The sequence below is a fragment of the Condylostylus longicornis genome, unplaced genomic scaffold (genome assembly GCF_029603195.1).
Source record: "Condylostylus longicornis isolate FDR11 unplaced genomic scaffold, ASM2960319v2 ptg000137l, whole genome shotgun sequence".
Taxonomy (NCBI): domain Eukaryota; kingdom Metazoa; phylum Arthropoda; class Insecta; order Diptera; family Dolichopodidae; genus Condylostylus; species Condylostylus longicornis.
Genome location: NW_026578105.1, coordinates 1,121,688 through 1,148,809, shown reverse-complemented (window position 1 = coordinate 1,148,809; position 27,122 = coordinate 1,121,688). Strand labels below are relative to the sequence as shown.

Here is a 27,122-nt window from a genome sequence, read left to right as displayed (position 1 = left end):
CATTATACATTTGTCACAAAAAATATTGAATTCTTAACGTGGGAGAAACTTGTAATTGTTTACAAGTCCGCGTGTAACTCACGCATTTTAAATATTGAAATTGAAAAGATTAGAACCGGAAAGCTCTATATAATGTTTTTACTCACTATAAGAAAATTGAAAATGAAAAAATAATAATTAAATTATGAACTTACCATGCAATTGGTTCTTTAAATCTACCACATTGTTGAATTTGGAACATTAAATCACCACCATTAACATATTCCATAACAAAGAAAAGTCGATCCTAATATTTGATTTCAAAAATAAATTTAAAAAATTAAAATAATTATTGTAATTGTGTATATTAAATGTAAATATATGTATATATATTTTTTTAAAAGAAATAGGTTTCTCGATTATAATCGAACAAAATAATATTATGAACGTAATTAATTCTTTTAAAAGATTTGAAAGTGGGGGCGTTATATTTGAGTTCAAATATTACACCCCCATTTTCTTAAAGATTTGGTAGGAGGGTGTGATTAAGAGTTCGCCGTAAGAGTAATAGGGAAACAAATTCACATAATAGCATAGTCATTTCTATAGTTAAGTTGAGAGGGTAATTTATAGTATTAAAGTTATTAATTTAAAAAAATTAAAAATATTAATTAAAATATATTAAATTTATAATAAAATATAATAATTGCATAATTTTTGATATACTTTTAAAGTGTTCGATTGATAAACTGATTTAATATTAATGAGTATGTGAGTAGAGATTAATATATCGAAGCTTCATACATTGCAACTATGAAAAAAAAATACAAAATTTCATTTAAACGATATTTAGAAGAATTGAAATTTATTTATGCAAAATCATTCTTATATTATATATGATGATAATCAATTTATACAAGTTTATAGGGGCATTTATATTATGAGCACAATATTTAATAAGAAATTTTATACAAAGAAAAGATGAAATTACAATTTCTTTGTAATTTTGTTTCAATTATCTATTATTATCAATTGTGTTCTCTTACTTACGAAAAAAATAAATAAAATTGTTGAATTAGATTTTTTTTTAAAAAATAAAAGACTTTCCTTCTACTTATCAATAGAACGAAAATATTGAAGAATCACGCATTTTTTATTAAAAAAAAAACTTTGTTTCCAAAATGTATTTTTGTTGTTATTTCTGAAATATTACGATAAATATAATACAATTTACCCAAGTATAATAAGTTGTTAATTTATTTTAAAATTTTTTATAATTCCCCTATGTTCCCGCCGATATAGTATAAGTACTTAAAGTACAAAATTGAATTAGACAGTGATTCCTAAATTCTTATAGGAAATCTAGTCCAAAAAATTCGAACAGCCAGTGCTGAACAGTCGCAAAGAATGCGTATGCCGGTTTCGTCACTGTCCTCACAAAATTTACATGAGGCAGCACCTGAATTTGATAAGGTTATACAGCTGATTTTTTTCTTGGAAGAATCTAGTACAGTTTGCATCACGGCACCCATTCATGGTTTATTAGTGAAGGGATGCCGTTGAAAAAGAATTAATTGCATTTCAAAAGATTGGGAAACATTGAATATTCTTAATTCAATTAGTAATACTTCTAGAGTTTGACATTAAATCCGTTCTATTACGCATAAATCCTAAAATTTTACATTTTGCAAATATTTTATAATTGGATTATTTTTATAAATTCCAAAATTAAGATCTGATTTTACTTAATGTACTATTGATATATAAATTTAAGTTCATAATTTTACGATGCAAATAATAAGAACTTTTGTATATACAAGAAAAATAAATTACCATAGTTTGGAAGCACGAATGTAATTGGACCAAAAATGGTGGTTTATCTGATAATGCTAAAACTCTCTTTTCAATCATTGTACATTCAACGTCATCATCTTGTATTATAACGTCCTTTTTAAGAATTTTTATTGCATACAGCTCATCAGTACCTTTACGTTCAGCAAGCATAACCTATTCAAAAACAATATTATTAATTTAATTTTATTTTTTATTCTACTTAAATAATAAAGAAAATAACAGTGTGAGAAAACAATAAAGATGATAATAATGAAAAGGATATAAAAATTATGATATTGAGAATGAAGACGCCATTGACGTTGTAAAGTGTTCGGAAAAAAATGATGAATAACATTGGGTATGCAGTTTGGTTTTTATTAATAAAACCGAAGATCTTTTTGTATAAAAAAAATATAATAAATTGATGTAATTTTAATCAAAAATATCGAGTAAACTGTGGATGACTATGATTGATTCAATTATGTGAGAATGAATAATAAAATTGGAAAAAAAAAATTACTCTGAAGATTTTTTACAATTTTTTTTTTAGATTTCAGTTAGCAATGCACTTGCATCATTAATATAAGTGGAACAAAAAAACTTAAACGAAGTTAAATGAAGAGATTTTAATCAATTCATTGATTCAATCAATGTGATTGATTCAAAACATTTTCTAGACTTTGAATGCAGTTTGAATGTCAATTCTTTATGGATCATATGTCAATAATTACATATATGTTGCATATCTACATATATGTTGTACAACCGAGGCAACAGCGTACTTTGACCATGCGTAAGGATCTATTGTGTCTCTCCACACTTGAGTGCGGAGCAGCCTTTACAGCCATAAACCACACACGTACAGATTTGTGACCTATCATTGTTCCACTCGATGAAATGCGATCCCATTCGGTAACCGGAAAATTATTACTCCCCAAATTCTTGTATTACTCAGTAACGAGTTAAAATTATATTTTTTTATTTTAAAAAATTATGAACCCTTTACTAAATATTAATCAAATCGATTCAATTTATTACATTTCTACGAGGTCAAGCCAAACTAATATTATGAAAATAAATATATGAACCCAACAATATTTCTCATTCCGTTAAAAAAAAAATAACTTACTTTTCCAAAGGATCCTTTACCCAGTACTTTAATAAATGTGAAATCAGATTGACGAATCATATCCAATTTGCTCATATTATGAGGAGTATCTCTTGCTTGTTTTGGTGCTGGTTTACGTTGAGATGATTTCTATAATTTAAGGGTATGAATAAAAATATCACATAAATCGTTACATTTAATATTCATAATTCTATTTAATGAATATTTACTTACCTTCATTTGGCTTCTTAATTTAGCCAAATCTGTATTCTCATCAGTACATGGAACATTGTAATATTGACCTTCCTCTTCTGTTAATAATTTAAACCATCCCTCAACTGGTTCCTATTCACAAAAGCAAAAAAATGTAAAAGAAAAACTCTTAATTAAAAATTTAAAAAATCAATAATTTTTAATACTTGAGAATTAGAGAAGTGTCCTATGTAATGAACTACCTTATTATTCTACTTCATTCCACAAAAGGAAACTAGAAATTTGTATTGTGCAATAGTAGCTATTTCCGGGGTAGGGTTTTGTTTTTCATAACGGAAAATTGAGACAAGTAAAAACCTCGGGTCGGTGGAAGTCTTGTGGATCACTTAAAAATGAACTAAAGGCAACGTAAAGTAAGAACAATGTTGGAATAATGGTTAATTTTTTTTGGGCTGTACAAATGTATACGAGAATATAATGCAGGAAATTTTGCAAACAATTTGTCAACCTGTTATAAAAAGAATTTATATCGGCACTTTTAAACCTGTGGGATTGGTTCCAAATATGGATCTAGTTTAGAATTTATAAATTGTCGAATGCTTCTTCTTTTCTTTTTAATTAAATAGTAACCAATTATTTGTTTCAAATCTTTGTTTTGTTTTAACATCCGTAATTAATTTCGAAGAGGAAATTTTTTTTTCCTTTTCCTCTTGTTTTCATAATTTCTAATTTTAGATTTTCTCAAAATTTCTTTTCACATTTCCTACGTCATTCTTTTTTAAATCTCTTCCAGGAAAAAAAAAATTTGCTACTTTCTTATTCTACTTTTAAAAATTATGCAAGTTCTATCAATAATGTTCGTATAACATCAACAGCATGAATTATGATTTCCTTTTTTTCTTTAAAAAAAAAAAAATTAGTATTTTTTTTCCATATTTGTGTTGCCTCAAAGTTATTTTTCATATTCTAGAACAAAATGCACAAAAAACTCCTATTTCAGAGTCTATTCATTTTGAAAAATGCTTCAAGTTCAGATTTTAATTAAAATGTTTTTTCCATCGTATGTTATTTATTGTAGGAAATTATAAGTTCTAGGTGGATTTTTATTTCAGTGAAAAAAATAAACAATATAAGAAACTTGAAGACATTAAAAAACGCGACCATAATTTGGTTATATCAGTTGGATATTTTTATAGATCAGCAGGGTTGAAGAGCAGGCGTGGTCAAAATGAAATTTTTTTTGAAAATTTTTCGTTTACTCATACAAGTTTACATTCGTTTACATGACAAGACCCACAGTACAAGGTTTCTTATATTAATTACTTGAATTTGAATTTTCGATTGTTTTTTCCTCGTGTGAATTCGATTGCTAAGTAGTTTGTTTGCAAACCAGGTTGGTAAAAGGGAATTGAGTGCATTAACGAGTTCGGATTTTAAATTGTAGTATCTTTTCAACCATATGTCTTGCTAGAGTTCTTAATATTATCAATGATCAAAATAATAGCAACTTGCAAAAATTGTACAAAAATTCTGCGGTAGTCAATTATTTTAAATATGCAAAATTTTCCGATGTCAACATTTATTCATGCTTTAATTGAATATTTTATTAATTAATAAAATTTACTATAATAACTCTTCTATTTCGTCAGCGTTGCTCAATATAAAAATAACTAGTTTACAAATTTTTATTTAACCAGAACCTTTTTTTATTACTTCTCATTAATTTTTTTTTTCTACAAAATGATAATAAATAAATAATCTTACCTTGATTATTTCAGAAACTCCAAATGATAATGAACCCATAAAATCATTACGTGAAGTTCTATCCCAATCCCATACTTCTACAAGAACTCGTTTATCTTTATCTTCTGGCTTCAAGTTGCTTTATATGTAAAAACAAAAAAAAGAAAGGGAAAAACAAATTAAAATAATGATGAAAATTTGCATAATTTGCAATACTATATTTTTTTATTTAATTTTATATTCATTAAAAAAAAAGCATAAGTAGATGGAGAATACCGAGTATCCCAGAATTTAAGGTTTACTAAATAAATATTATATGAATTTACGCAAACATTCATGAATGAACCTGTATTTATAAATGTATTTTTGAAAGCCGCTTATTTCCTTCGTAGTTTCGTAGACCATAGTTTAAAATTACTCATCTTTGGTTGACAAGTAATTTTTGTCTTCGATTATATATTAGATTTAGTTCTAGCCCTCGAAAACACTAGTTTTTTATCAATCTATTTTGTCATTTACAGTATTACAAAACCTTTTCTAAAATAATTTCTGTTTAAAATTGCTCTCAATCAGTAACTCCTCGTTCATCTTATACTCTTTTTTATTCGACATTCTAGTTGAAGTTTATTGATTTTACTCTTATTCGCCAGTTAATTTTTCTACAATTTCAAGAATCTACTAAATAGTTTGTCTTCGATAAATTTTTTTTAAATTAAGTGGAATACTTGGTACCTATAAATTTATTTAAATATTACTATTAATCTTACAATTTTAAAAGTAAATTATATTAAGGTGGTTATTCTTACAAACAAATTAGCCACTCAATTTTAAAGTACTACATAATATAGTTGAAGTATACAAAATAGTATCTACCATATCTATACATTTATTTGTATATATATATGTATTCTTCCATTCAACATCCTTATTATATTTTACTATTATTAACTAGAATATTATATAAATTTTGCTTACAATGTAAATGTTTCATTATAAACTGGATTTAATGTTCCTTTAATTGTTTTTGTCTTCTGTTTTGTTTTATCCTGTTCATCTGGAATCAATTTTATTTTAACATAGGGATCACTCAAACCATTTGGATCCATTGGAATTAAATTGGCGCCTTCCTTTACTATAATTTAAAATAAAAAGAAAAATAAATATTAAAAAGTTTTAAATAGGAATCGCTAATAAAAGAAAAAAATTGATGACATTTTTTACTCACAAAGAAAGAAAACTTTAATAACAGAGATAGAGAGAAAAAGAGAACGGCAGAGAGAGACAGATAGAGCGTCATTGAGAAGGGAAAGTTTTTCTTTTCCAAAGAAATATAAACTACTAATACTTTTCAATTACTTTTAAATATTTAATTAGTGAGTCTCTAATTTGTTTGAGAAGATAAACGGGGGAAAAGGAAAGAAATATATAATATATATGTACGTATGTAAAATAGGAATAAGTGGAAATTGTTTCAATTATACCAATTTTATTTAACTTTTTTATAAAATATATTTATTTAAGTAGTTTTAATTTATCTTAAGTAATTGAAGCTCAATAAATTTTCATAAAAAAGAAAAACTTTGAAATAATTTCTTCGTATCGCTTCTAGGTATTTTGAACTTTCACCATTACCTATTCAATAATTTCAATTTTGATAAAGTTCAATAGCGTGATTCTATAATTTCAATGAAATGAATTGAATAATCGCAATGAAGTAATGGAATTGAAAAGTTTTTCTTACAAAGAACTGGAAAAATTATTTAAAAAATATTCTACCCCCTAAGTTTATTCGATATTGATGAATGATACCCGTATAAATTGGCCCAATATTTGAGTTGGTCATAACTGGAATACCGCCATGTAACAAAGACATTTTCTAATTTCTGTTTATAACGGATGAAAACTTAAAAATGTCCTCAAGTTCAATAATATTTTAATAACAAATTTAATAACAAATTAAGCGTTATTAAATGTTTCTTTATAATTAACACTAATGTACGGACACTGCATTTTTATATTAACTGAACATAAATAATTCGGTTCTTATAGCACTTATATTAGTAATTCTGAAATAATTCAGAAAGGAAAAATAATTTATTTATAAATAAAAATTATTTTCTATTTAACTTTGAAATTTATTCAGGTCACGACAATTGTTTTTAAAAATGTTTTTCTGGAATATTTTACAAATGATATTTTTGTAGTGTGTCTATATAAAAATCGATAAAAGGAGAAAAATAAAAAAAATTCTAGACTAACTAACCTACTTATTTAAATTTTAATTTATTTTTACTGACCGCATGGTACAATATAAGTGAATTATTACTCTTAGTTGATAGTTCCGCTTTTTTTTTGAATGAGAAACCGTATTCAAATAGAATTTGGACTTTCAAATAAATGAAGATTTATATTTGATGTTGTTTTTATAGCAGTGTTTGATTGTCTTCTGAACTTTTGTTGCAGAAATTTGCGAAAAGTTGAATAAGTGTGAAAAAATCATTTTAAGCATCATTCGCAGAATTTTCTAAGAAGAATACATAATGATCTTTAAAACAATCTGCCACGTTATTAGAATTATTTTAATTCACATAACAAAATATTTCAAAAATTGCATACATTTAGGATGAAGAAACAAAAAAATTTAAGGGGAGCGTGAACATTATTGCCCAAATTTAAGGGTTAACAATTGTGTAAGTTAAGAAAAATAATTATATTTTTTGTTGTTATGGCATTTTACCCTCTGTTTTCTGAATTTATTGAAATTTTTTAAAATTTTTGCAGTTTCAGCAATATAATAAGCCAAAAATTAAAATTTTTCGAGTTTCGAGCTTTTTAGTTTTGATGGTGATAAGTTGAGGAGAGACGTTACTACAACTTATGGTAAAAATTTAAACTTAAAAATGTTATGCCTTAAATTTTTATTTCAGAGATAGAAACAAAAATTTTTACATTGATTTCAGTTTAAGAGCGTTATTGAGCGTGAAATGTGTTACAAATCAATTATTTTCTCTCACGCGTAAATTATTTTAGTTGACAATTTCTGGTCTAACATAATTAAATCGGTATTATGCTCTGTACAATTTTTAATATTCACTTTAAAAATTTGTACAGATAACCGTGGCGAGTGGAAAGAAGTGGAAAAAAAACTGTAAAATGTTTTTAATGTAAAAAGCTTTAAATCGTACTTTTGTGCGCCTAAAATGATGCAAATTGTTCCTTTTTTTCTACAATAGCTTTTAATATTCATTTCAAATTTGTTTTTTCTTCTTGTTTCATTTTTTTTTCACTTTCTTCTTTCTTAAGTGTTTTCTTTATTTAGACAAAAGAGAATATTAATTTAAATACAAAATGTTGTATTCGTCCCTTTTTCCCTTTCTCTTTTAATTTTAATTTTTTTTTTTCAAATTTCTTTTCTACTCTCTTTTTTTTTCGGAAATATGCTCATACTTTCGTCGTTTTGGATTTCTTAAGGGAAGTTTTTTTTTTTTGGTTATTGTTTTTTTTGTTTGCATATATTTTAATGATTAAAGTCTTGACGAAAGTTACTTGCTAATTTATAATTTTCTTCATTTCCTTTAAAATCTTGAGGGCGGGTGGGGATTGGTGTGGTTCTTAGTTTGTAACAGGTTTTATTTATTTTTTTTTTTTTGTTATTTTTCTTTTGTATTTGAATATTATGTGTGTTATTTTTTTTATGTTTAATTCTGATGATGTTTTTGCTTTGTCTTCGCTTTGTCAGACTATTAAAAGTCAATTAGGTCTATTGTGCTTCGAGAATTAGAATTAGTTTCGGGTTTTTGTTTTTGATTCTATGTATATGTATAACAAGAGAAATAATAAGGATATTATTATCTTATCTTGATTAAATCTGTTATATAGTATATTAAAATATTTTTTATTATATGTGTAAACAAAAATTTTATTGGGTTTAAAGATATTGTTTAAGTGTTTTGACGTAATTTAGTAAGTATTGTGTTAAAGAAGTGTTAAGAAATTGTGATAAGTTGTGGGTAAATAGCTTAATATTTTGTTTTTGATCTGTTTAATTATAGTGTCTCTCCCGGTGTTTCAAAATTACATTGGAAATTCTATTCGAAATTATATAGATTCGAAATTGTACTTCAAATTATATTTTCAAATTTTAGCAAATTTTTTTTATAATTATCAAGTAGCTTATCTTGAACAATTCATTGACTTGTGACTAAAACTTTATATAGCAATCTAAAAAGAAAATATTTAATATCGTATTTTGAAAATCTTTTTTTACTTGAATTAATTTTCAAAAGAAGTTTTAAATCTTTTTCCTAATAATTACAATTGGATCTTATGGTTCTACACCAAAGACATTAACATAAATAATTTCTTCTTTTTACAAGTGTATAGAATAATTTTTAAATAAATGATTTCTAGGAATACTCTATGCATTAAAAAATACAAATAGAAAAATAATGGAGAAAAACCATTGGTAAAATATAAATGTGGATTGAATTAACTCATATTTTCAATAAAAAAATTATTTCGATAGAGAAAAATTTGACAAAAAGGAAAGATATTTGAAAATTAGTAAACAGCTATTGTAGAATAAATTATTGTACTACTTAAATAAAATGGAATTTAATTTTGAATCGTAAAATATCGTAATTTAATTTCAAATTGAAATTATCATTATGCAAAATATTTGATTTCATATTAAAAATAATTAAAAATTGTTTTTTTTTTCAATTATGAAAAATGAGTGAAATTTCAAAGAAATTAAAATCCTTTATTAAATGAGAGGAATATACCATATTAAAATAATAAAATCTACATTTTTCAAATTTTTTTAAATTAATTGAAAAGAAGTAATAAGAATCTAGTAATTAAGAAGTAAAATATTATTACAATAAAGTTTTGAAATTATTACAATTAAGTTATTTACACAACCGCATAGATTGTTTTGTAGATGGCAGACTTGTAGATTAGTATAAATAGAGTAACAGTGCACTGCAACCACGTATATTGAGAACTGATCGAAACCCACTTTCCTGATGAACTCGAGCACCATGTGAGACCCGGAAGACCGGAACTCAAGAGCCGTGAAAGCGAAATCCTCTAGTATTTTATTTCTCCTACGAGCGAGAGCATTACCAGCATGTGTACTTAGATGTCTCCATACTCCCCACAAAATGTGCAATTTAACCAAATTTCTAGGCCCGGCTTAACCATATAAGGAGCTGGGACTGGATGAAGATTTCACCAGTACTCCTGTAGGGAACTGGAGTTGAGAATATTCAAGAGTAGCTTGGTTCTCGGGTACATACTAGAGCCCCGGCCGGTGGCTATGGCGACCTATTAACTTCAAATCATTTTAGCTAAAGACAATGAAGAAGATAGCAGACAATCATGTCCGAACTAGAGTTGTGAAGAGAAGGTGGTTAAATGATTATCAGCATGCGTATCGGGCAAGGAGGTCGACAGGGTCCGGTCTCTCTCGCTTTATTAGCATCTTAGAAAATACAATTAAACATAAATAGGTAGCACTATGTTTGTTCTTGGACATACAGGGGGCTTTCAACAACATTTCACAGATAACATTTTTAAGTCACTAATTGCACTTTCATAATCGATTTATTAAACAATGCCTAGTTAGCATAATTGCCATTTCTAAACACAAAATGTTTGAGCTCATGGGGTGATACAATTCGTTTGAAGAGTTTTCAATTAATTGGGACCAATTATAAGAATTCGATAACATAACAGTGAACTAAGTATTAAATTTCATTTTGTAAATTTTAACAACTCTTTTAGGTATTTTCTCAAGAATTGAAATTGAAATTTATAAATTAAGAATTTATGGTTCTCATTTGTATTTATTTTTCTTAGAATATGAAAACATATTTGTTCGCATATAAACTTCTTAATACAATGGAAATTTGAAACAATGTAGCCGAATGTATTGAATAGTTAGTGAACTTTCATAACAATATGAAATCAATTGATTTTTTTTTTTTATAAAAATCGATGTATGTGTGCATGATACAATTTGTATTAATATTTATAGTATAAAAACACTGAAAAAAATTTTCGAATAAAAATATTTTCGGAATTATGGAATTGAACCATTGTGAAAATCAAGTATCCCTTGATCCTGAACCAAATAAATATTTTCATTATCTTATAATATTTATTTTAATTATTTGTACTACATATATTCCGAACTAATGACAATTTAATATTTAGTAAATGAAAATAAAATTTGAAATTGATTGCTCTTTAGGTTTTGGAAGGTGGTTTCGGTTTTATGAGATAAACTTTAATAATTTTTTTTTGGTTTTTGAAAAATGAAGATGGTGTCTAAAAAGTAAAACCATAGAGACAACCAAAATAATTTTTTATAGCAAAAAGTTTTTTATATTTGTTTTTTAGCACTTTTCCAAAAATTTTTTGAAAAAAAGTTCTTATTAGTTTCACTCTGTCCGTCCGTCCGTCCGTCCGTCTGTCCGTGTGTCTGTTTACAAAACTTCTACATTCTTAAAGATAGAAAGCTGAAATTTAATACGTACATAGATCTTTACTAGAAACTTATTTTCGTACAACAAAATATTTACCTATCCCCCCCCCTCTAGAAGTTATACCCCCCCAAAGCACTAAAAATGGCCTATTTTAACTATTTGTTGCAATGAAACCATAACAATTTTTGAAATTTTGCAAACGCAGAAAGGCACTGGCTTGCTTCCCCTATCGCGGTATACTAAAGTTAAATTTTAGAAAAACAAAATGGCCGTTCAAATTTACCGTTATCTAAAGTCCTTTTTTTTCAAATTTTTGATGTCGTTTTTCTTCTAGACCCCAGCCTGTAGAAGCTTGAAATTTTAGGGGCTTTTAGACATTAACAAGTAGTTCATTTCGTTAGAAGAAAATTTTTTTCCATCTCCACCCCCTCTCAAGTTATGGCCTCTTGAAATTTGTAAAATTTGCATTTTTGACACCTTATATTCCTGAAACCGCAAGTTTTTTCAAATTTCTATAAACGCAAAAAGTTAACGAACGGTAAATTCCATGACATTAAAAAATATAATTATTTTTCTTAACTCACACAATTAACCCTTAAAATCGAGCATTATGTTAACCCCTGTTTATATTAAATTTTGCTTTATTTCAAAGACTGCATAAATGGTTCATCCTAAATATATGCAATCCTAGAAATAGTTTCGTTTATAAATGAAAATAATTTTAATAGTGTGATAGGTATACATAGAGTGTTTTTAAAAGCAGAATTTTCACTTGTTGAAGGGAAAAGTGCTACAATACAAACCATTGGTTTGACCCAACTTTATTTTTTTGTTGTCTCATTGCAATGGACTTTGTACTTGCTTTTTATTATTGTATTTATATATTCAGGATTCACAGGATAAATTGCACTCAAGAGAACTATTATCCTAGGATTTCATTTGAGAATATTGAATACACACTTTTATAACAGTGTTTATTTTCAATTTTATTTCAACAAACAAGAAAAAAACCAAGAATGTAAAAATGAAATTTTTCATATGGCTATCCTTTAAGAAAACTTTGTATGTGCAATATAGTAAGATTTTGGTAAGGATGAATATTTCTATGTAAAGGAATTTTTTATATTTTCTGGATAAAATGAATACCTTGATGCTTTTTGTTTCATAAAAAATTCTTTTGGTTTGAATATTGAAAAATTTTTTGTTCTTATGGTTTTTTTTGTCCTTTTTTTTCGGGTGTATTTGGAAATATTTTTGTTCTCACTTCATATTGTGGAGCCGAATTAAGAATTGCATCAAGTCTTTGGCATTTTGTTTTTGTTTTTGTATTTTGAATGAAGTTATACAATAAAAATTCAGTTATTGTGTTTCAGTTATGACCTTCTTATTTTTCAGAATACTAGAATTGAAGTACGAATATTTTTTTAAAAACCAAATAAATGCGTTCATGGAAAACATGCTCGAATATTGAAATAAAGAAAAGGAGAAGAACTGAAAATAAATTTTAAAATTTTTTTAATGTTAGTTTGAAATTTTTATTTTTCTTTTTTGGGAATTGTAATCTTTATTGTTATCTAAGAATTTTTCTTTTTGCTTCTAAATAAAAAAAAAAAGCTTCTATTTGAATTTCTGCGGGTTTTAGAGTATAATCAGAAAGTACATACATATTATGTGTGGTATAGAACAATATAACAGATTTTTAAGTAAATGTGAAGTTGTTTATGAGTTTAAAAGAAAATTTACTGGATTTTAATGATTTCTTAGAATTTGTTTCGTTTTCGTTGCAAAAATATTATGTACAATAATTGTAAAATTTGAACTACTTATAAAAAATTGAGCTATTCTAAAATCTAAAATTAAAATTCTAAATGTTGCTTTACTGTTTTTACAAATCTAACTTACTTTTAATGATTTAGATATTTCATATTTAAAATTTCTTTATAATTTCATAAAATGTTTATTTAATCTTAAAATAATTTTCTTTCTTATTTTTAATTTTATATTAATTTTCTTGCTTTTATTTTTCCAGTTTCAATTTGGTTTGAATTAAAAATATTTTAGTTTTCTAAATTAAATGACAAAATTTTCGTGAAGAATATTCACTTCTTCGCATGAATTAGAATCAGAAGCTTCAAACTCTTGATTATTTCGGGCCATATTATTGGAAATCTTTGAACATTTTCAAAATTTTCCAATAAGTTACTTGGAAATGAAAAATCTAATTCAGGGCTGAAATTCATGAAAAAATTAAGAGGCTAATTTTTCGAAAAAGAAATGCTAAATTTTAAAATGAGGGTCCAAATTTCATAATATGCAATGGTTTCAGTATTTTTTAACTAAAAATACAATCTAATAAGTAAATTGTAACATTAAATTCCCAATACCAATAGAATTATAGATAATCTATAACCTAATTTTAAGGTCTTGTTAAATTTTCGTAATCAAATTTTATAAAGAGAACGAGAAAAATAGTTTAAAACCAATTCTAAATAGGGTTCTGACATTAACTACACATTGACATTGTATAATAAATCATTTGTGAAAATTTGGGACGGACAGACAAAGTTAAATCGACTTAGAATTCAACGCTGATCAAAAACGTACACTTGAATCTATCCCTCCAACATACGTTTGTGCAGGATAAAATAGCTTTGAAAACGATGAAAAATTAAAGTTTTTCTTCAAGATTTAGAAAAAGTGGCAAATATGACTAATTACGAAAAGAAATGAACCGTGGAGCCAAAATAATTTTAAACAAGAGGAATCGGCCACGTTTGCTCATTTGGGCTAAAAACACTGTCCGAATTTAGTAAATAAAAATGGTGTACCACTATTTATTCAATACCTTAATTTCTTACAATTTTTTGTGGTTATTGGTAGCATACAATTTTTTTTCTACTTCCATTTTTAAGTTATCTAATCCTTAAGTTTTACGTTTTGCTATAAAGAAAAATTTCTTAGCAGCACAGCAATTAATTTTTAAATTTAACAAATAATTTTCCGTTTAAATATAAAATTTTTATGATTTTTTGAGAAATTATATTTTTCTAATTAAATTTAGATTTTTTTTTCTAAAACGAAAAATTCTTAAAATAGCATAATTTTTGTATTTGGCAATTTTATCGTTGTTATTATTTGGAATGATAAAGGGTTTATGGATAAAAAAATAGGAATAAACAAAAGGATTTTGAAATTAAAAAGTTTTGAATTAATTTTGAACTAAAAAACTAAATTAAAATTTAATATTTCAGTATTCTTTTATTAAAAAAGAAAGGATGTATTTTTATTAATAAAGCAGCTATTGAGTTTTCCCATAAAAAATTTTGTACAATCTTAAGAAACTATAAGGAATAAGATTTAAACAAAGAATAATAGCGATCACTGAAGAATTCTTTCTATATCTAAACTAGTAAGGGCAAATACTGTTTTCACACACTTTTCACTAAAAGTTTGTTAATATCATACTTTTGAAAGTTTCGTTGTATATCAGTACACCTTGCACATTGTGTTGTTTTTCATAAAAATTAAAAGTTATACGTAATTGGTTTTTTCAAACGTAAATTTAAAAAAAAAATTTATTTAATTTGACTACGATAAAATGATCTTAAATATTTAATAATACATAAATATTTTTATATACTTACCAACAACTGTTAAAATACTTTTAGTTACAGAAAGTTCAACACTTATACGACCACGTCTTTCAGTATGATCAGAACCGCATAAATTTGGTACACTTTCCTTACATTTTGCATGAACGTTCATATCACATGCTATTTTTAAAAAGGAGAACAAAAAAATAATATTATAATAAAATTAAAATATAATTTTAATTTTATGAAAATTTTTGAATTTTTTCAACAATTAATAAAAAAATCTCATTTAAATCTAAATAAAGCATAATGCACATTAATTTTAAACTTTGAAATGTAATTTATATACGATGCGAAAATACCATGATTCCAATTCGTGCTTAATGTTAAATTTTTCTAATTTTTGATTATTAAGCTAATTTTCATGAAATTTAGCATTATTGTCAAAATTATATTTGGTTATTTTATAGCTAAAATGCATTCTCTTGAAAAAATATTCGAAGAAACCTTAACAGTCGATGTTGGGCTATTTTTGAAATCAATTTAAATAAATGAGCAAATCGAATATTTTTAAAAATAATAGCAATATTTGAATAATGAACCCCATCATGAATTTCGTTTGTAACTCTGAAATTCGGAAAATTACGAATAACTAAAATCCAGGTCCGAATCTTGGTAATTTATGATAAATCATAAATTACATTCGTAGTAAAAATTACTCTCAAAAACCTACGAAAGAAATAATCACAGGTAACTGGCAATTTAAAGAGAAAATGGGTCGTATTAAATTTTCAAAAGTTTAGAGTTTTTTATTTGAATCTGAGTTACTCTAATACAGCTATACCATGAAGAGAAATCAATTCATATATTTTGCTAAAAAAAATATTTAAAAAATTCATAAACTATAAAAATTGCAAAACTTTCATCCAAAATGATATTTTAAAAAATACTCTTTTATTTGAAAGTTGTTAACTCAAACAGCATAGCAACACAAAAATATAAATAAACATTTGACAATTGAAATAAAATAATGATTTGGACACTTCGGAAAAATGGTGCTGCCATTGCTGATTCATACGAGTATGTGATCATTCAAAAGTCTACGTTGTAGCTACGTTTTCCTACGTTCGTAATTCGTAGGATTATGTAACTGGAATTCATGATAGGGCTGAATATTTTAGAAACGCTTAAGTTTTTTGAATAAAATATATTTAATGTGACTCTTTAATCATTGTAATGTTTCATTGTTGTTCGATATAGTATGGTATGGTATTGTTTATGTTTGCACTGCAAACATTTTGAATACAACATGTTCGATTACGAACTATAATACAAATATAAATTTTTGTTAATACATAATTGTAATATTTATTTATTATAAACTACGTATGTATAGTCGTATATTTATAGTTAATTTCAATTTTCATTATTATTAATTATTAATATTATTGTTAACGTTTAAGGATAATAAATTGAAAGCAATTTCTATTTATATAAATAATAATTTATTTACTTTTATAGTACATATTTAATTTTAATTAAATACACATAATAGATATTATAATAAATTAACAATAATGTATAAATAAGTGAAAAGGATATTAATTACATAACATTAACTACATTATATTTATTTTAAAACTAGCTATGTACATAGATTAACATGCATGTAACATATTACTTACCTTCATCTTAATTTACTTAATTAAAAAGTCATCTTAAACTTTTTAATTGTATAAATATTTAAAATTTCTGAAAGAAAATCTTGAAAATATTTAGGAAAAGGAGATAAAATTAATTGCAGAAAATGAAGATTAATTTGAAATATTTTAATAGTTTTGTAATTTACTACAAAACTCATATATGAAAATTTCAGAATATTCGTAATAAACTTTAATATTAGACAAATTTTATAATATTCCTCAAATAATGCATTTTAAGAAAAATAGTACAATTAAAAGAATCTACTCAGAACTTGTTTTTTTTAAGTAGAAAATTAAAAAAAAATTAAGCTCGTGTCTTTTAGAGTTAATGGAACCAGATGTGTTTCCTGATAGAGAGTACGTATTGCAAAATATCACCAAAATAGAGTTTCGAATATAATGAATTTAGTATAAGGTTCCGTACTATTTTTGGAAGTTAAGTTTGTTGAACATCTTGATCTTTATACATTATTAAAGTTTTAACAGCTAACTATATTAATTATAATAGTGAAATACGGATCAAATTATATAGTTTCTATAGAATTTACTCCTGATAATATTCTCGTATATTCTAATAAAAATTACTTCAGTACTGCTTTCTCGAATTTGACTAAAAAAATTCATAGAAATTAAAAAAAACGTAAACAATTCAATTAAATTTTTGACATTAAAAAAACAAATTCATTAAAATTAAAAAAACGTACGAATTCCAAAAACAAAATATTCATTAAAATTCGAAAAAGAAACATTCAATACTGTTAAAATCTAGAATTTTCAATGTCTACGAAGAATCAGAATCTAGCGTTATTGAGGATTCTGTATCATATGATGTTGTTGGATGTGTAGATTGCGATGCTAAAGGCTGCATATATTTTATACGGGATATTATTTTTTATAATATTGCCTTTAACGTGTTTACAGTGTTACACAGCATACAGGGTATGTATTGTGAAAGGAAATCGTAAATTTTTTTTATTCGTCGCAATATGAAATTTTTTACGTCGGAATGTGAAATGTATGCAATATGAAATGTAGGAAAATGAAAGGTCACAAAACGTGGAATTATTGTAGTTTCTTTGTGCTCAATAGTTATAAAATTCACCAATTTTGTTTGTTATTTAATTTTGTCTAAGGAATGACTATAAGAAGATAAGTCAAAAAATATGCTACACTGTAAATATTTCAAATCTTGCAAATTGTAACCAAAAAATCATATTTAAAATGTGTCCAATATATTATTATTATAATAACTGTAAATAATCTAATCTATGAAATTTAATGTTGTCATTTATGTATGTAAATTTATGTTAATATGTAAAATTGAAAATAAAATACTTGATTTCAGTTTGAGTTATTAAATAGTCTTAAAACAAAGATCCAAAAGAATCATTACTCCAGCAAAAAAAATATTACCATTGTACAATGAAAATAAAATACAAGGATTTTTACATCTCCCTTTCATAATAAATTTTTTTTTTTTGGTTTTTTTGCTTTTTAGAATAAATTTACCTTTTAATATTTTTAAGGAATTTATAAAAATTTTGAAATTTTGTTGCAAAAAAAATGAAAATTATAAATTATGATGGTAAAAATTTTTGTAATTTTTTAAATACTACTCGGCAAAATTAAAGCCACTTAAATGACAATATGTTGAAAATGTTGAATATCTTCTGAATATTCCAAAATTTTTCAAGTTTTTGCCATAATATTCTTCATCGTATTATAAATGTGAGACATTGAATTTGGGACACAAAATATCTGCACTGTCATTATGTATTTTAGAAAAGAGTAATAGGTGTTCTTTATTGCAGTTGCGACAACTTGAAATCTTGTTTCAGTTTAAAAATTTTCTGCATTTTCAATTATTCTATTGTTGCTGTACCATATTGAGAATTTTCTTGCATATTAAATGCTTCGATCTTGACAAGCTATACTAGAATTGCTAAAACATATGACATACTTGTCAAGTTTATGTAAAATTTTTTTAGTTAGTTGTAAGATTTTTGCACGATATTAAATTGTTAAGACAATTTTATATAGACTCGAAGGAATCTAATACTATACAAACTAATAACCAAAAAATATTGTAAAAAAAACTTTTCTAACCATAATTTTTTTTATTTTAAATATTTTAAAAATTTATATATGTATATGCGTGAATTTCGAAATAGAAATAAAATATTATTATTGTATATTATCATAAAATTCAATGTAGCGATAAAGTAAAAGAAAATTTATAACGAATTTAATAATATTATGTTTGTTTTTCCTCCAACACACCAAAAAAAAAAAAAAATGAAGCAAAATAACAAACATTTTTTATATTTTATCTTTAAACCACTGTGATAATAACGTTATGCCTATTTTACAATCCTTAAAAATATTTTACACAAAAAAAAAAATATGGTTGCTTCCATCAAAATAAGAAGATACAGAGAAAAAATGGTTTTCATGAATAATTTATGGATGAAAACACAAAAGAATCAAAAATACAAAGAGAAAAAAAAAACACAATAATGGATAAAAGAAAATATAACAGTAAAAATAGGTAAATAATACAGAAAAATTTTGGAATTTTTTTTTTCCAAAATTCTTATATTATTGGGATTTTTCACGATTCCCTATACATATACCATAATATATTATTTCAAATTTTTTACGTTTTGATATTTTACAAAAATCAAAATATGTAAAATAGTTACAAGTTGATTTTGTTATACAAGTATAACAGTTGTAAGATAACATTATTTCAATTCGCAAATGAATGATTTTATGTAGATTATAAAATACATTATTGTGAACTTCAATTTTCTGGTAGAATTTGCCAAAAAATTATAAATATCGTTATAAAATTATAAATTTTAAGAAATTTTCAATTTTTTGCCAAGGTAGGGGGTCGCGCAAAATTTAAAAAAATTTTCAATTTTTTGCCAAGGAAGGGGGTCGTGCAAAATTTTAAAAAATTTTCAATTTTTTGAGAAGGTAGGGGGTCGTGCAAAATTTTCAAAAATTTTCAATTTATTGCAAAGGAAGGGGGTCGTGCAAAATTTTAAAAAATTTTCAATTTTTTGCCAAGGTCGTGCAAAATTTTAAAAAATTTTCAATTTTTTGCCAAGGTAGAGTGTCGTGCAAAATTTTAAAAAATTTTCAATTTTTTGCCAAGGTAGGGGGTCGTGCAAAATTTTAAAAAATTTTCAATTTTTTGCCAAGGTAGGGGGTCGTGCAAAATATTTAAAAATTTTCAATTTTTTGCCAAGGTAGGGGGTCGTGTAAAATTTTAAAAAATTTTCAATTTTTTGCCAAGGTAGGGGGTCGTGCAAAATTTTAAAAAATTTTTAATTTTTTGCCAAGGTAGGGGGTCGTGCAAAATTATAAAAAAAATTTTAATTTTTTTGCCAGTTAGGAGGTCGTTCAAAATTTGAAAAAATTTTCAATTTTTTGACAAGGTAGGGGGTCGTGCAAAATTTTAAGAAATTTTTAATTTTTTACCAAGGTAGGGGGTCGTGCAAAATTTTCACAAATTTTCAATTTTTTGCCAAGGTAGGGTTTAGTGCAAAATTTTAAAACATTTTCAATTTTTTGCCAAGGTAAAATTTTCAATTTTTTGTCAAGGTAGGGGGTCGTGCAAAATTTTCACAAATTTTCAATTATTTGCCAAGGTAGGGGGTCGTGAAAAATTTTCAAATATTTTCAATTTTTTGCCAAGGTAGGGGGTCGTGCAAAATATTTAAAAATTTTCAATTTTTTGCCAAGGTAGGGGGTCGTGTAAAATTTTAAAAAATTTTCAATTTTTTGCCAAGGTAGGGGGTCGTGCAAAATTTTAAAAAATTTTTAATTTTTTGCCAAGGTAGGGGGTCGTGCAAAATTATAAAAAAAATTTTAATTTTTTTGCCAGTTAGGAGGTCGTGCAAAATTTTAAAAAATTTCAATTTTTTTCCCATGTAGGGGGTCGTGCAAAATTTTAAAAAATTTTTAATTTTTTGCCAAGGTAGGGGGTCGTGCAAAATTTTAAAAAATTTCAATTTTTTTCCCATGTAGGGGGTCGTGCAAAATTATAAAAAAAATTTTCAATTTTCTTGCCAGTTAGGAGGTCGTGCAAAATTTTTAAAAATTTTCAATTTTTTGCCAAGGTAGGGGGTCGTGCAAAATTTTAAAAAATTTTTAATTTTTTGCCAAGGTAGGGGGTCGTGCAAAATTTTAAAAAATTTTCAATTTTTTGCCAAGGTAGGGGGTCGTGTAAAATTTTCAAAAATTTTCAATTTTTTGCCAAGGTAGGTGGTCGTGCAAAATTTTAAAAAATTTTTAATTTTTTGCCAAGGTAGGGGGTCGTGCAAAATTTTTAAAAATTTTCAATTTTTTGCCAAGGTCGTGCAAAATTTTAAAAAATTTTAAATTTTTTGACAAGGTAGGGGGTCGTGCAAAATTTTAAAAAATTTTTAATTTTTTGCCAAGGTAGGGGGTCGTGCAAAATTTTAAAAAATTTTCAATTTTTGCCAAGGTAGGAGGTCGTGCAAAATTTTAAAAAATTTTCAATTTTTTGCCAAGGTAGGAGGTCGTGCAAAATTTTAAAACATTTTCAATTTTTTGCCAAGGTCGTGCAAAATTTTAAAAAATTTTCAATTTTTTGCCAAGGTAGCGGGTCGTGCAAAATTTTAAAAAATTTTCAATTTTTTGCCAAGGTAGGGGGTCGTGTAAAATTTTCAAATATTTTCAATTTTTTGCCAAGGTCGTGCAAAATTTTAAAAAATTTTTAATTTTTTGCCAAGATAGGGGGTCGTGCAAAATTTTAAAAAATTTCAATTTTTTTCCCATGTAGGGGGTCGTGCAAAATTATAAAAAAAATTTTCAATTTTCTTGCCAGTTAGGAGGTCGTGCAAAATTTTTAAAAAATTTTAATTTTTTGCCAAGGTAGGGGGTCGTGCAAAATTTTAAAAAATTTTTAATTTTTTGCCAAGGTAGGGGGTCGTGCAAAATTTTAAAAAATTTTCAATTTTTTGCCAAGGTCGTGTAAAATTTTCAAAAATTTTCAATTTTTTGCCAAGGTAGGGGGTCGTGCAAAATTTTAAAAAATTTTTAATTTTTTGCCAAGGTAGGGGGTCGTGCAAAATTTTAAAACATTTTCAATTTTTTGCCAAGGTCGTGCAAAATTTTAAAAAATTTTCAATTTTCTGCCGAGGTAGGGGGTCGTGCAAAATTTTAAAAAATTTTCAATTTTTGCCAAGGTAGGGGGTCGTGCAAAATTTTAAAAAATTTTCAATTTTTTGCCAGGTAGGGGGTCGTGTAAAATTTTAAAAAATTTTCAATTTTTTGCCAAGGTCGTGCAAAATGTTAAAAAATTTTCAATTTTTTGCCAAGGTAGGAGGTCGTGCAAAATTTTAAAACATTTTCAATTTTTTGCCAAGGTCGTGCAAAATTTTAAAAAATTTTCAATTTTTTGCCAAGGTAGGGGGTCGTGCAAAATTTTAAAAAATTTTTAATTTTTTGCCAAGGTAGGGGGTCGTGCAAAATTTTAAAAAATTTTCAATTTTTTGCCAAGGTAGGGGGTCGTGTAAAATTTTAAAAAATTTTTAATTTTTTGCCAAGGTAGGGGGTCGTGCAAAATTTTTAAAAATTTTCAATTTTTTGCCAAGGTAGGGGGTCGTGCAAAATTTTAAAAAATTTTCAATTTTCTGCCAAGGTAGGGGGTCGTGCAAAATTTTAAAAAATTTTCAATTTTTTGCCAAGGTAGGGGGTCGTGCAAAATTTTAAAAAATTTTCAATTTTTGCCAAGGTCGTGCAAAATTTAAAAAATTTTTAATTTTTTGCCAAGGTCGTGCAAAATTTTAAAAAATTTTCAATTTTTTGCCAAGGTAGGGGGTCGTGCAAAATTTTAAAAAATTTTTAATTTTTTGCCAAGGTAGGGGGTCGTGCAAAATTTTAAAAATTTTTCAATTTTTTGCCAAGGTAGGGGGTCGTGTAAAATTTTAAAAAATTTTTAATTTTTTGCCAAGGTAGGGGGTCGTGCAAAATTTTTAAAAATTTTCAATTTTTTGCCAAGGTAGGGGGTCGTGCAAAATTTTAAAAAATTTTCAATTTTCTGCCAAGGTAGGGGGTCGTGCAAAATTTTAAAAAATTTTCAATTTTTTGCCAAGGTAGGGGGTCGTGCAAAATTTTAAAAAATTTTCAATTTTTGCCAAGGTAGGGGGTCGTGCAAAATTTAAAAAATTTTTAATTTTTTGCCAAGGTCGTGCAAAATTTTAAAAAATTTTCAATTTTTTGCCAAGGTAGGGGGTCGTGCAAAATTTTAAAAAATTTTTAATTTTTTGCCAAGGTAGGGGGTCGTGCAAAATTTTAAAAAATTTTCAATTTTCTGCCAAGGTAGGGGGTCGTGCAAAATTTTAAAAAATTTTTAATTTTTTGCCAAGGTAGGGGGTCGTGCAAAATTTTAAAAAATTTTCAATTTTTGCCAAGGTAGGGGGTCGTGCAAAATTTTAAAAAATTTTCAATTTTTTGCCAAGGTCGTGCAAAATTTTAAAAAATTATCGTAATAACAAAAAAAAATTCCATTTTATATATAAATTACGAAATTAGGAGATTTTCATTGTTTTGAATATATGAGATTGATTTTAAAATTTCGTTTGCATTTTCATTTCAATTTTTCTTCTTTACCAATAAATCATTTATATAAAGCTCCCTTTAATGTCACAAACATCGTAGAAATTTAACTGTTAATGCTGTAAATTGAAATTGCGCTATTAATTGCTCCTTAGAGCGTGATTAAATGTTACAAGGAACTCTTATTTTAAGTCGATTAATCAACTTTAATGAAGAAATCTCTTTATAACAATCAATGAGACTATAATTGTTAACATGAAGAATAAAACTTCAAAAATATTAAAATCAAGTTGCCAAATTATAAAAAATATGTAGAATTTCACTTCTTTGAGTGCTCTTATATGCATGATGTAAAATCATAAAGTTTTTTCATCAAAATATTCAACTATAATTCTCTTATATTTTTTGAATTTTCGTGTAAATCTTAAAATAATTTTATTCAAACATATTTGCTCAGTTTTTCAAAAAATGAAATAAAAAAAAAAGAATTTTCTTTTCATCAAAACATATTCTATGAGAATACAAAAAATTGCATACATTCAGGCGTTTTCAACATTATTCAATTTTTTTTTAGTGTGCATAACTGAAACAAATAACAAAAAATTATTCTATTCTTTTGCGAAAATTCATAAAACCTTCATGAAATAATCGAGAAAAGAAAATCTTTAAAAATTAATTTTTCCTTTTTGTGCATACATTCGTCCTTTTTGTCTGTATGTCACTATAGAATATTGCACCTATTACGTGTAAAATGAAAAAAAATAAAGGAACTTGTTGAATAGGTTTTTATTACTTTTTCAACAAAATATTTTCGTACATATTATATGGAATATACATATACTTATGTATGTATTGGAATAAATATGTACGTGTTTACACAAAAAGGATATTTTTAGTTTAAAATTTCATGGTTGAAAATTTCATGTTTTGGCACAATACCAAAAAAAAAAAATAAAAGACTATAAATAATAAAAAAAAAAATTCTGTAGAGAATGAAAGCAAAAAGAGTAAATGAATAGATAAAATAAGAAAACGAGAAAATGCACTTTTATCCTTGGCATGAGGTCAAGAAATAAATACAATTTTTCTTGTTATATATAGTTATACGGTTTCCTTTTGTTATTTGTCAAAAGTTTATGCCAGGATGAATATTAAAAATTCTAAATCCATATTTGTATAAGAGAAATAATATAATATATATATATATATATATGTATAAAAAAATTTTGTTAGAAGACATTAGATTATAAAAATAAAATAAAAGTCCTTGAAGAAAACGAAATTTAAAAAAAAACGAAGCAAAAACCTTATGATATGCATAATATGCTGTCTTCGATGCATATATAAAGTACACTTTAAATTCCATATTAACTTAATGAGGTTTCGAATAGAAAATTTACAATCACTTATAGAAAAATAAGATAGGGCAACCCGCATTTAAAGAATAAATGAATTTATAGTAAAGTGGAAGAAGAGCATAACTAAGATATTGGAAAATCAAAATATGTAAAATATAACTGTACAACAACAGACATGAAATTACATAATTTTAGGATCTCATCGACAGCTATAGAGAATCAGCAGTAATAGAGAATAAGCAAATAAGTTAAAGGCACACAAAAAGTAAGAAAACAATAGCCAAAGAATTGGAAAGGATCTATGTTTTAAGGTCAAATCTTTGGAATATGATATACAAAAATTTACTGTTAGTTCAAGCAGGCACTAAGAGAGGCGCATGATAATGCAACGAAATAAATTAAATGTGATAATGAAATACGCAGAGAGATAGTAACAGAGAAAAAGAAAATATTAACAGCTTGTATTATAGGCTGTAAAACGCAGAAAAAAATTCTACAATTAATTGAAATAACACAATATCGTGATAAAAGAGAACCTTCATGAGCATCCTTGACCTTGATGAACCTTCAAGCATCGTTTGACTTGAAGTAATATTAGTTCTTCGTTTGATATATTTCGGGACAATAAGTGCTCTAACAGTAAATACGTGTTTTCATAATATTATGCAAATTTTTTCTAATTCGAATCATATATATCTTGAGAAAATATTAATCTGAATTTGCCTTTCCATCTCACTCTATATATAGTTGAGACATAACTTTACCGTAATAATGAAACATATTGAATATAATAATAAAATATAATAATGAATTTATTTTGAACTCATGAACAAGTTATTTAAGTTTCTAAGAAAACAATTTTTTTTTCTCTCGTGACATTTTGAATATTACGGATCAGGTATGTAGGTTGAATTTAATAAAAATGTGTACATAAAGACATTGAAATTTATTCACAGTAGGTTATTTATTTATATACAATATTATTGTGGAGGCTGTGTATATGTGTATTTGCGTGTATTTATGTGTATATATAAAATATTTTAAAAATTTATTAAATTTATGAAAATCTAATTTATTTAAAGGATAATATGCATTTTTAAAATTTTTACATTTATAACTACATATGTATGTACATAAATATGCAGATAATTTAATAAAAAAATTTTTCTTTATTAGAAAAATATAAGTTAGTGTATTTAAAGATATAAATTTTCTGCAACTACAAAAGTTAAAAGAATATTAAATTAATTTAAAGAATTTACAAACAATTTTTTTTAAATATTGTTTTCCTTGCCTCTAGTAAAAGTAATCGTAGATCGTAAATTTACAAAATTTGCATCGATTTATTGAAGAAAAATTTTTAGTTTGTTTCCAATACTCATTTTATGAAATTTAAATTTTCTATTACGAGTACTTAAAATTTACATTCCATATGCATATAGAAATTCAATTCATTCTAGACGGAACAAAAAATATATTGTACTTCAAACAAGACCAAAAATAGAATGCACTTTATAAATTTTTCATCAGCTTCTTTTAAAAATAATTCAATTAAAATTAAAAATTCATTGAGAACTCTGAAATATTTGAAAAAATTTTTATTTAAAATTTAAGATTTTTGTTTAAAATTAGAAAAGGAAAATATTTTTGTGCTTTATATTCTAAACTTCTAAACGAAAATATAAGAAAAAGAAAAAAAATCTGATGTGGTCAGCACATAACCGACCGCATTGTGTATTGTCTAGTTGAGTGAAAGTGTTACAGAATATTATAAAAATGCCTGTTAATTACCTCTTTCCAATTTTTAGGACATTAGTAAGCTTATAGTTAACATACCTAGAAAAATGTAAATTTAGCTCTTAATAGAGTTTCACTTTGTGCCACCCGAATTCCCTGAAATGCTCGTCAGTTAGTTTCGGTAACAAGCAGAATACAAATATCAAATTTCAAGAAATTCTATCAATTAGTTCCGTAGATATGGTGAAAAATGTAAAATCGGCCCGCAGATCAGTTTTCGAGCCCAGATCTTTCCAAAAATTTGTATGTTCATTATTTTAATACGAGGAATTCAAATATTAAATTTCAATGAAATCGGTTGATTATTTCTCTTTATATACGCAAAAATGTATATTTGTCCCGTAGTAAACGTCTAGTTGCTGACGCACTGCTGCTGAAGCTTATATATCAAATTTCAAGCAAATCGGTTGAATAGTTTCTTCAAAATGGTCAAAAATGTAAAACAGGCCCGCTAAAAAGTGCAGTTCCCGATGCCTGATATATCCCAAAAGTTGACCAATCCGTGCCATGGTGGAAATAAACTTACATATAAAATTTCATAAAAATCGGTTCAGTAGAACTTGAGATACACGCGTGCACACACAGACCGACAGACCGACAGACCGACAGACCGACAGGTTGCTAAAAATAGTTTATTTACACTTCCCTACTATGGAGAAGTGCATTCCCACCGAAAACTCGATGTGCAAAATTTGTTGCCATCACATAAC

The 27,122-nt window shown here is 25.7% G+C and overlaps 1 protein-coding gene across 2 annotated transcripts in view; it reads right to left on the bottom strand.

Annotated features, from left to right (window-relative positions):
- LOC129615628 (protein kinase C, brain isozyme-like) overlaps positions 1 to 27,122 on the bottom strand; it is a 64,508-nt gene that overhangs the window by 4,187 nt on the left and 33,199 nt on the right. For both annotated transcript variants that reach the window (XM_055530941.1, XM_055530942.1), the window contains exons 4-10: positions 15,012 to 15,140; positions 5,852 to 6,008; positions 4,898 to 5,015; positions 3,155 to 3,265; positions 2,942 to 3,070; positions 1,813 to 1,986; positions 195 to 286 (exon numbers count right to left, since the gene is read on the bottom strand). In XM_055530941.1, the coding sequence (XP_055386916.1) occupies positions 195 to 286; positions 1,813 to 1,986; positions 2,942 to 3,070; positions 3,155 to 3,265; positions 4,898 to 5,015; positions 5,852 to 6,008; positions 15,012 to 15,140 (910 nt within the window). The remainder of the gene's footprint in view (positions 1 to 194; positions 287 to 1,812; positions 1,987 to 2,941; positions 3,071 to 3,154; positions 3,266 to 4,897; positions 5,016 to 5,851; positions 6,009 to 15,011; positions 15,141 to 27,122) is intronic.